Genomic DNA, 10,356 nt, shown 5'->3' with positions numbered 1-10,356 from the left:
AATCCGGGCATAAATCTCTGTTTCTGAACACACACTTTCGCGGCACATGTTGCACTTGATGTCCCAGAAAATGCAAGCGTAAATCTTTTAGACTTTTGCTTGTTCTCTCCCTCTCTCGGGGAAAACAAGAAAGTGTTAAGCCGAATATGGGATGCCTTGGACGGTGGTTTAAGCCTGCAATCGGGTCAGGATGATGGGGTCTACACCGAAACTCCTCGTTAGGGTGTTCCACGCAAGTAATTCGTTTCAAAGTCGTGGTGGGGCGAACGAATATGCCAAAGGCATGCGTGTACGAATGTAATTTTATTTATTTATGGCTGCCACGATAGAGGAAACATTTTCACGTGCTAAATTCCCTTTGGTTTTCATGGGTTTCCGTGGGGTTCTGTGCCTGAGCATGAAAATTATCAAGGATAATGCTAAAAAGTTGATTAAAGCAGAAACAAAGTGCATGATGCATTTTCACTATAAATCAGTATATATCCATTAAGAACTTAAAACCAGTTTATTAATTATCACAAAGCCCATCTTTATTTGCTTTAAATTTCCTCTAAACTTTTGACATGTGTCAATTATTTTATTATTTATACACCAATGCCTTTATGCCAGCAATTTCTTTGTTTTGTAAATCGATATGACAGCCTTTATTATCATCTTTTTTTTGTCAACCGCAACACGAGATATATCCGGTTAATGCAGCTTAGTCACCGGGTCTGCTTTAAAAGTTTCAATAGCTCCACAGATTTAAATGATTCCGAGCCACAATGCTATTTGGACAATGCATTTCAGACGTGGCATGTAAAGCTATTCAACTACGCCCCCTCCTCGGATCGAGTGACCAACAATGGGGGGCGGCGTGCACTGTCAATCCCTGAGACCAGAACTCGGGGCTGGCCAAAGGCCATGGCCAGGATGTCTGATGTGCTCGTGGTCCGGCCACAGGATCCATCCGTATAAATGCCTTTATTTGTGGAGGTCAAACAAAATGAACTGTAACAATATTGATACAGCTGGCATCGGTAGGTTCGAGCACAAAAGTATTGTGGTCCAAATGCCCCCACCAAGTCTGGTCAGACGCCAGCGTTCTGGTCAGCTTTTCGCTTCCGCAGTCCCTTCGAACGCGCCGACCTGCTTCATTAACCTAAGCCACAAAAGTTCAACGAAGGATTATTTTGTCTATTGTATGAAAAATAACTACTATTAAGGCGAAGTAGCCGTTTAATTAAAATTTATATGTGGTGGTGCGATTAAAGTCCTATGTCTTTAGGACAGCAAGAAACGACTTAAAATTTTAGATCTATTAATATGTATTTTAAGGGTAGCCCGAAATTCCCTATAAATTTTAAATCAATCAAAAAACTATCCGGAATAATGCTTAAAAATTGTGAACTTTACAAACCATGTTAAAATTGTTTAATTTATGTTAAAAAGATTTAATAACAAACCGAAGTTTGTATATCCTTGGATCAGAGGCCTCACTTAAAATGGTTTTAAGTAAACAAAAAGAGCATCAATTTTAATTCTGAAAGCTTTTCAATGCTAGTTTTTTCTAGGTTACCAAATCTGCATATTAAAATTCAAAATTAAGGAAATCCAATATTTGGTCGATTTTTTTAAATTTTATCAATGTAACCCCTTATAAAATTTTGAAGAAATGGCAAAAACAAATTTTTTTCTCCGGACATGGCTAAAACGATTCGGCTCTTGATGCTGATCAAGAATACATATCAAATATAGGTTCGAAAATGACTCTTTCACTGCGTTTCAAGCTTCTGACTGAAGTTATTAGGGGTATTAAAATTTAATATTTATCCATATTTTTATAAAATAATTTCTGGGATAATCAAAATTAAGAGATTTGTGATAAATCTACAATAGCTCGCAAGAATTTAAAAAGCCGCCAAAAATTTGGACCGGGTCCACCCCTAACCGTTGCCTAGAGTGACCAGACTTGTAACGAACAATTTTGGAGATTCAAAAATGCTTTTGTCGAGTCGATGGACCGGCCTGGCTTATTATTTCAAGTTTATACGAATTTTCTTAAACTCCCTACGGCACTGGTGGCCGCACAATGTCACCAGGATGCGGCTCCAAGGTCGTCTTAAATTGGATGCGGCGCTCCGGCCAGCGCGCGTTAACCGAGGGCCGGCGTTTGGCGCGAGTTGGCAGGCCGACCCATCCAGCGCAACATCGCTTCTTCTGCACAAAAACAACAATCGGATTCCGGCAGCAAATGGACCACACAATCCCGCCCAAGGTGTACAAGTGGACGCCGGGCGACCTGATCAGCGAGAACTTTAAATTGGGCGACAATGGTCATGTCTGCGTGGTGCTCAACCGCCAGATTCAGGTGCCCGCGCACGTGGTCACGTTGTTATGGAAGAATGGTAAGGTGGCTCTGGCCTTGGCCTTTCCAGAATTTCCTAATCCGAAGCTCTTAACTTTCCAGCTGCCCTTCGCTGCGCCGTGGACGGTGGCTCCAACCACTGGCGGAACTTTGTGGTGGATCAGGTCCTATCGAAGCACTCGAAAGACGAACCAGCCAGCGCACCTCTGGAACCACTCGACGTGATAACGGGTGACTTTGACTCGATCACAGAGGAGACTGTGGATTTCTTCAAGACCACGCCCAAGATCCATACGCCCGACCAAGATGCCACGGACTTTACGAAAGCCATAGCTGTCCTCCAGCCGGTGATGGCACAGCGCAAAATCCAGGACGTGGTCGTGTTCCATGACACCTCCGGGCGGCTGGACCATGTGATGGCCAACCTGAATACACTGTACAAATCCCAGAAGGACAACTGCAATGTCTTTCTGCTGAGCGGCGATTCGGTGACGTGGTTGCTGCGGCCCGGGAAGCACACCATAAAGGTGCCCGTGGACCTGGTCACCACCCAGCGATGGTGCTCCCTGATGCCGGTGGGAGCGACGGCGCATAATGTCACCACCACGGGTTTAAAGTGGAACCTGTGTAAGTATTTGGAATGGAATGATTCCTCGAAGTTGGAAGCTCTAATCTTGGATATCCGTAGATCACGCACAAATGGAATTTGGTGGGATGGTCAGCACCTCGAATACCTACGCCACGGAGTTTGTTCAGGTGGAGACAGATGCGAATCTGATCTGGTCGATGGGTGCCTACGAGTTCGAGGACAAGGTGCGGCAAATGCCCAAGTCCTGAGACGCTACTGGAGGCTTTTTAAGTACTTAGGTGAGGCTGGGGAGCCGAGAGAGAGCTGCATCCAATTGTTGTATATTATAGTCTAGTGCTGTTATTGTTTAACAAAATGAAAGTTTATGTAAAAAATTCGCAGTGATAAACCCTTAATAGCGACGTAAAGTTACTTTGATCCTGGCAGCGGCATCAAATCGAAGCCCTTACTTGCCCCCGTCTTCTTCGTTTTCCAGCCAGACGATGATGTGGAAGATGAGGCAGCTGCTGTGCTCTCTGCCCGCTTGGCACCGGCCTTGCCTCCACGACCACCCCGGGTGGAGGTGGTACTCCTCTTGGCCGCTGGCGATGCTGCATTCGATTTGTACCTCTTGGAGGAGCCACCTTTGTTATATATCTTCTTTCTTTTGCCCGCTCGGTAGGAGTTGAAGGCACCGCTACCGCCGCTGGTGTTGCCACCACCCTGCGATGCCACTGCCCTGTCCCAGTCAACGCTGTCATTGTTATTCCATCCGGAAGATTGCGGCTTCTTGGAGGCTGCCTGCTCCGCCTCCTCGTCCATTATAGACTGCATCAACAACTTCTCCGAGGCGTAGTTGCTGGTTATTTCGAGCAGCTTGGCACCATACTTGTCGTAGTTGGCCTTGGTCACGTGGGGAATACTGCACATGTCTTTCTCCGTGAGCGGCAGCGTCTCCGCCATGCTCTTCAAGGCCTGAATGTTCATGATACTGGCCATGGTCACATTCCGCTGGCTGGCAATGGTCCGACAGAGATCCAGGAGATCCGTGTAGCAACGCTCATGGATCTCCTGCATACCTGACTTGCCATCGCCACCACTGCTGGAGGCTGCTCCCGGTTCCGAGACGCTGCCCACCGAGGCCTTGCCCTCCTTCTTGGTCACCGTAAACTCAAAGGTGGGCGTGCCCTCCATCAGTTTACTGATGTTCAGGCCCAGAAACAGGTAGGCCTGCGGGTAATCATTGGTAAATATCAAATCCTCCCTAAGGAAGCCATCGATAACCATTTTACGTAGAAGTCTTTGGATATCATTCTTCTCCCAAGTTTTTAGGGCGCCATGATGCGGCGTCTTGTCATGGTTAAAATCCACGATCTTCTTGATCTTGGAGCCCTTGAGGACATCGGAGATGTGTAGAAGCGTGAACCGGGATCGGCCGCTGCACAGATCCTTGACAGCTCGCGCCGCTTTCCGGGCAAACTCCAAGGCATCGACGGCCTTGTAGGCACGCTTATTGAGGCAATTGTCGCAGGCGGTCTGCCTGTTCTCCAGGCACTGCTCGCTGGTGAAGTGCTCCCCGAAGTAGTCCAGCTGCTGGGCACGCCGGCAATCCGTGAGGTTCTCACAGTAACCAACAATGCGATAGAGATTGTCCAGGTGCATCTTCTTGACATTGTACGGCTGGGCTTTGTCGGCTGAAGGATGAAGAAAAGGAATTAACAGGTAACCAAGGTTCCAGCCTGAGGCCGCATCTTACCATCCAGCATTTTCTTGAACCTCAGCATGTCCGAGTAGTTGTAGTACAGGTTGCAATCCGCCACATCGCCGTCGCGTCCCGCACGACCTGCCTCCTGGTAGTAACCCTCGATGGACTTGGGCAGCGAAAAGTGCAAAACGAAGCGCACATCCGGTTTGTCAATGCCCATGCCAAAAGCTATGGTGGCACATATCACCTTCACCTTGCCTGTGAGCCAATCCTTCTGACGGCTCTCACGCTCCGTGTCGTTGAGACCGGCATGGTAGGCCACTGCCCGGACGCCGTCCTTGCACATCTTCTTGGCCACATCGTCGCACTCCTTGCGCGACATGCAGTAGATAATCCCGCTCGAGTGTGCCGGCTTGGTCCGAATATAGGCACTAATGTCGTCCAGCGTGGATGCGCCCTTTTTGGGCAGCACCTTGTAGCGCAGATTGCTGCGGTTGAAGCTGGACAGGAACCACTTGCAGTGCTTTAGATTCAGCTGTGCCAGAATGTCCAAGCGGACTCTGGGCGTGGCAGTGGCCGTCAAGGCGATCGTTGGCACGTTGGGGTAACGCTTCTTGAGGATGCCCAACTTCTTGTAGTCCGGACGGAAGTCATGTCCCCACTGGGAGACGCAATGGGCCTCGTCGATGACGAATCGACTGATGTAGTTATTTGAGCTGAGTGTGTCCAGGATGTCCTGAAAGCGGGCCGAGCTGCTGATCTTCTCGGGCGTAACGTACAGCAGCTTAACCATCGGTGGCTGTGATTCCAGATCCCTGTAGATGGCCATGGCGTCGGCCATCTTCTGATCCCCACTCAAGCTTTTGGCACAGATCTGAAAAAGAGTTTAAAGAGGAACTAGCTCGGGAGATACACCTGGCATACTCACGTCCAAGGAGGCCAGCTTGTTGATCTGATCGAAGATCAGCGACTTCAGAGGACTTATCACAATGGTAACGCCCTCTGTGAGGATGGCAGGCAGCTGATAGCACAGCGACTTTCCGCCGCCCGTGGGCATCAGCACGAAACAATCGTTGCCCAAGAGCGTGGCATTGATCACCTGCAGCTGATTGGGCCGGAAACTCTTCAGGCCGAAGCTATAGCTCAGGCCGTGCATGAGGCGGGTGGAGTGCTCAAACCGCTGTCCATCAAACTCCCCGGTGGTGCCATCATTGTGGACATTCGAATGGAAGTTACCCGAGAGCTTCTGCGAGTCCTTGGCCGTGGGCAGCTTGGCCGGTGGACTGCTGCGGCTGCCACTGGGTGCCTCACTCAGGTGTGTCAGATTAGCGGCAGCCTGCGAGTGCATTTCCTCGAACATTGCCTCATCGTAGGCGGGGAAACCATCTTCGTCTAAGGGGACACCACTTGTGGGTGTCTTTTTTGTTATCTCCTTGGGCTTCTCCTTGACCTTTACGGACTCAAAGTCCTTGTAGCCATAGCCATTGAACTCGGACCTGCGACCCTGCAACTCCTGGTGCTCGTTCTCTATCTCCGCCAGCAGTCCCTCCAAGTCATCATCATCGTTCTCGTCCATTTCGCTGGCTGTGTTGGTCTGCTGTGTGGCCCTGTTCATCTGTTCCTCCTCCAAGTCAGCGTCCAGCAGCATGCTTTGGGCCAAGTAGTCGTCTTCCGGTTCCTCGCAAAGATCGTGTATGAGTTCCTCTTGCTTCCTCAGCATGTGCGGATCATGACTCGTTTTGGAAGGCTGGCCAATGTAATCATCCGGCTCGCCGCAGAGATCGTGTATGAGTTCATCACGTTTTCTGGGCGGATCATTTTGCTTCCGGGACGGAGGCGAGTAATCATCTGGTTCTCCGCAGAGGCTTTGGAGAAGCTCCTCCCGCTTGGGCATTTTTAGTTCCTTGCTTTCCTTTAGATCAGAGCCTGGCATGAGCTTATTTAGGGACGTTACCCGAACATTGTTGGGCGTCAGGCGACTCTGCTCCGCCTGCATCTCCATTTCCTCTAACTCCAGGGCCTCCTGCTCGGCCTTCAGCCGGCTCTCGTTCCTGTCCAGCGTGTTTTGAAGCAGCTGTGTCCGCGCCTTAAACTTCTGGCGCATCACCTTTAGCTTGAGGAAGGTATTCGGCTGAAAACCGGCGATTTCATTGAAATGCATGGCGGGAATTTGGTCAATCAAAGCGCAATACTTCTCCATCAACTCAACGTAGGTGCTGCGGAAGAAGCCCAGGGTGGTCTTCAGAGCAGCCGGGCTCTGCTGGTTTGGATCTATGCCAAAGTTGTCGTTCTGGGCCAGATCCCGCAGGTAATCGGCCAGCGAATTGTCAAAGGCCACACTAAGGCGGGGTTTCAAAGGCGCTGCCGGCGTTGGAGAAGAGGGAGCAGATTTCTGCGGGAGCGAAGTTGATATTGAAGGTCTATTGTTTTCTTTGGCCGAACCAAGTTTGTGGCCAGGAGAAGGAGTGTCCAGCAGAATGGCAGTCATCTTAGCTTTATTGTCCTGTGGAGAAGGGGAATCCAACAGGCTCTTAAGTGTGTGCTTTCTTTCAGTTATTGGCAGGTCCTTGGACAAATCCTTGTTTTTAACAGGCGGTGGAGGTGAATCTGGCAGGGTAAGTAAGGGATGCTTACCGCCATTCTGTTGAATGGGCGAATCTTCAAAGGAATACTTCTTTACCGGAGACGGCGAGATGGAAAAAGTCTTCGGGTGGTCCTTCCTCTCATTTAGTGGCTCTTTTTTTGGAGTTTCATCAAAAAAACTTATTAACGATATCTTTTCAGTTTTGGAGTCCTTTCTTCCATTTTGAGGCAGTTTCTTTGGAGAATCATCAAGTATTATACTTTCCTGGGAAGAGATTTGACTCCGGGAGGGCTTTTTCGGGGAATCCTTCTTCTTGGAAACTGGCGGAGCTAGGGGCGACTGCGACAGGCTGTGATAGGTGTGCTTCTTAGGGGGCACAGCTTCCTTCCCAGACGATTGACTGGATTTCTGAGAAGGTTCCTCATCAGACGATGAGGAGTCCAGAAAGATGGGATTGTAAACGGCACTGGGCACGGTCCTGGCATTGTTTACTGAAATACCTCAATTAGGAACTTCACTTTACCATTTATAGGCCAATTTTACCTTTCTTTTGACTTTGGGAATTATTATCCAAACCAATAAAGCTACTGAGTGTGAGCTGTTTCCTTGGCGCAAAAGCTTTCTTAGACATCTCGATGAGCGACTCATTCGGCTCCCGCACAAACAACAACAATATTCCGGGGTAAACAAAACAATTTCGTATTAAATTAACAGATATAAGGATAAAAAGCGCGCAATGCCAATATAAAAACCACTGAGAGCTGCCAGATCGTTGCCAGCAGCTGTAAGAGCTGCCAGATTGTTGTGATACCCATCAGTGTTGATAATTTAGCTTTTTTCCTTTAAATATTTACCCTTTTTTAAGAACAGATTTTCAGTTTTATGTTTATATTAGCAATTTTTAATTTTTCTGGTAAAATTTTAAAAGAAAATTGCCGAGACGATTTAGGTTGTTCTTTGCTTTTAAATATACTATATTTCCCGCTGAAAACGAGTTTTTTTCCCAGCAAAAGTGGGCAGCACTGCCAAACTGCACCCAGCTGTTATTTTCAGAGTTGCCGTATCCTCGCAACCCGTCGTCAACATGCTTTTTCTTCCTCTTGTTCCCGTGGTATCCAAACAAATTCGAGCGTGGCGCAGTCAATAAATAAAATCAGCGCTTAATTACAGGATTTTGTGTAACTAATAGTATGCACACGTGAGTACTCCTTCGCCTCCCAAGGGTAGCAAGCATTAATCAGCTCCTTGACTCTCCTGTGCAGGCATAACAATTTCAAAACCCCTTCGGATGCTGATGAACTGGATGATCTAGACGAGGACATGGTGGTGGGCGTGATAGCAGAGATCGAGCAGGAGGTCCTAAACGAATCGGACAGCGACAACGACGCGTACGACCTGGTGGACATGGGTGCCCCAGAGCCAGACAACGATGGCGACAGCAGTTACGATGGCAACGAGAGCATCAGCAGCGATGGCAGCTTCGATCCAAATGCCGAGGACTCTGATTCGGATGACTCAATGGCGGCGGAGGAGGAGGCTGCGGGTGGAAGTGGTGGTGCTGCTGGGGGAGCCACAAGCGCCAAGCGGCGCAAGGATGACGATGGCCCGTCGGGCAGTCAAAAGGAATCTGCAGAGGCCTCTGTCTTCGAACTCGACGAAGACGATGAAACAGACGAAACAGTACGTGCCATAATAGCCGCCATAAAGAAGCCACGCAGCGCCCCGCCGGAGATCAAGCTGGAGGACTTTATCACTGACGTTTGCTTCCATCCGAGCCGTGACATCGTCGCCCTGGCCACCATCATCGGGGATGTGCATCTGTACGAGTACGCCAACGAAGGAAACAAGTTGCTGCGCACCATCGAGGTCCATTCGAAAGCGTGCCGCGACGTAGAGTTTACCGAGGACGGGCGATTTCTGCTCACCTGCTCGAAGGACAAATGCGTGATGGTCACCGACATGGAGACGGAGAAACTGAAGAAGTTGTACGAAACGGCGCACGACGACGCTATCAATACTCTACACGTGCTGAATGAAAATCTCTTTGCTACTGGCGACGATTCGGGCACCGTCAAGTTATGGGACCTGCGCACCAAGAACTCCATCTTTGAATTGAAAGAGCTGGAGGATCAAGTCACCCAGCTAATAAGTAATGACCAGAACAAGCTTCTGCTGGCCACAAGTGCCGATGGTTATCTAACGACCTTTAACATTGCCGCACGCAAAATGTATGTCCAGTCGGAGCCCTATGAGGAGGAGCTCAACTGTATGGGCATCTATCGCGGCGACTCCAAGCTAGTGGTTGGCACTTCCAAGGGCCGCCTGTATACCTACAACTGGGGCTATTTTGGCTTCCATTGTGACATGTATCCGGGCATCAAGAGCCCAATTAGCCTTATGATTCCCATAACGGATCGGATCGCCTGCGTGGCCGGCGAGGATGGCAACATCCGAGCATGTCACATTACACCTTATCGCAATCTGGGCGTGGTGGGGCAGCATAACATGCCCATCGAGTCGCTGGACGTGAACAGCAGCGGAGAGCTTCTGGCCTCCTCCTCGCACAACAACGACGTACGCTTTTGGAATGTCAAGTATTTCGAGGACTTTGGCGACATCAAGTACAATGACAAGCATAATGCCTACAAGGAAAAGCGTCACAATCTGCCCTCATCCAAGTGCACCAATGCATCTGACTTTTTCGCCGATTTGACCAAAGAGGATGGGGATGAGGAGGAGGCGGAAGCGGAAGCCAATGATCCTGAAGCTGGACCGAGTAGCTCAGCCTAGAGGAGTTGAGTCTATTTGACATGTTCTGACTCTGGTAGGGTAGACTTCAAGGGGTAATCCACACAGTTTCTGTAATTATAAATACAAAAAATTAGATATATTTACATAGTTACAAGTAAAAATGGGGTAAATATATGCTTTTCTTCAGCCCAGATTCTTTGATCATCGATCCCCTAGACATAATAATAGGATGTTGACTTAAAGAAACCTTTTTAAAACCAAGTGTAGCTATAGATTTGAACACGAAACCTTATACATACAGCCAGTTGTATGCTTACATTTCGCCATAAACTGTTACCAATAGCAAATAAATAAATAAATACACATCCATATTTGAATTTGGTTAATTATTTATTCAATTT

At 48.6% G+C, this 10,356-nt stretch overlaps 3 protein-coding genes across 3 annotated transcripts; 2 read left to right on the top strand and 1 right to left on the bottom strand.

The window, feature by feature from the left end:
• The first annotated feature begins 1,997 nt into the window (after positions 1-1,997).
• Positions 1,998-3,331, top strand: LOC108082995 (thiamine pyrophosphokinase 1). Its single transcript, XM_017178622.3, has 3 exons — positions 1,998-2,387; positions 2,450-2,974; positions 3,036-3,331. The coding sequence occupies exons 1-3, from the start codon at positions 2,072-2,074 to the stop codon at positions 3,182-3,184; spliced, it is 990 nt and encodes a 329-aa protein (XP_017034111.1). The 5' UTR covers positions 1,998-2,071; the 3' UTR covers positions 3,185-3,331.
• On the bottom strand, positions 3,276-7,962 carry Blm (Bloom syndrome helicase). Its single transcript, XM_017178610.2, has 4 exons — positions 7,748-7,962; positions 5,549-7,695; positions 4,672-5,494; positions 3,276-4,609 (listed from the first exon to the last, which is right to left on the bottom strand). Exons 1-4 carry the CDS (start codon positions 7,833-7,835, stop codon positions 3,345-3,347), a joined length of 4,323 nt encoding a protein of 1,440 aa, XP_017034099.1. The 5' UTR covers positions 7,836-7,962; the 3' UTR covers positions 3,276-3,344.
• A 283-nt stretch (positions 7,963-8,245) lies between these two features.
• Positions 8,246-10,332, top strand: LOC108082889 (WD repeat-containing protein 55 homolog). The gene is made up of 2 exons (XM_017178476.3): positions 8,246-8,402; positions 8,467-10,332. Exons 1-2 carry the CDS (start codon positions 8,395-8,397, stop codon positions 9,992-9,994), a joined length of 1,536 nt encoding a protein of 511 aa, XP_017033965.1. The 5' UTR covers positions 8,246-8,394; the 3' UTR covers positions 9,995-10,332.
• The last annotated feature ends 24 nt before the right edge of the window (positions 10,333-10,356 follow it).

This window comes from Drosophila kikkawai, chromosome 3R (genome assembly GCF_030179895.1).
Source record: "Drosophila kikkawai strain 14028-0561.14 chromosome 3R, DkikHiC1v2, whole genome shotgun sequence".
NCBI classification, from domain to species: domain Eukaryota; kingdom Metazoa; phylum Arthropoda; class Insecta; order Diptera; family Drosophilidae; genus Drosophila; species Drosophila kikkawai.
This window is presented reverse-complemented; position numbering and strand designations above follow the sequence as displayed.

Bases quoted from the DNA above. Each gene is read 5' to 3' on its own strand.
- LOC108082995 (XM_017178622.3), top strand. From the start codon at position 2,072: ATGTCACCAGGATGCGGCTCCAAGGTCGTCTTAAATTGGATGCGGCGC. The intron at 2,388-2,449 runs GTAAGGTGGCTC...TTAACTTTCCAG, and splicing joins CACGTTGTTATGGAAGAATG to CTGCCCTTCGCTGCGCCGTG. The intron at 2,975-3,035 runs GTAAGTATTTGG...GGATATCCGTAG, and splicing joins GGGTTTAAAGTGGAACCTGT to ATCACGCACAAATGGAATTT.
- Blm (XM_017178610.2), bottom strand. From the start codon at position 7,835: ATGTCTAAGAAAGCTTTTGCGCCAAGGAAACAGCTCACACTCAGTAGC. The intron at 7,696-7,747 runs GTAAAATTGGCC...GAGGTATTTCAG, and splicing joins TTCCCAAAGTCAAAAGAAAG to TAAACAATGCCAGGACCGTG. The intron at 5,495-5,548 runs GTGAGTATGCCA...ACTCTTTTTCAG, and splicing joins ACAAGCTGGCCTCCTTGGAC to ATCTGTGCCAAAAGCTTGAG.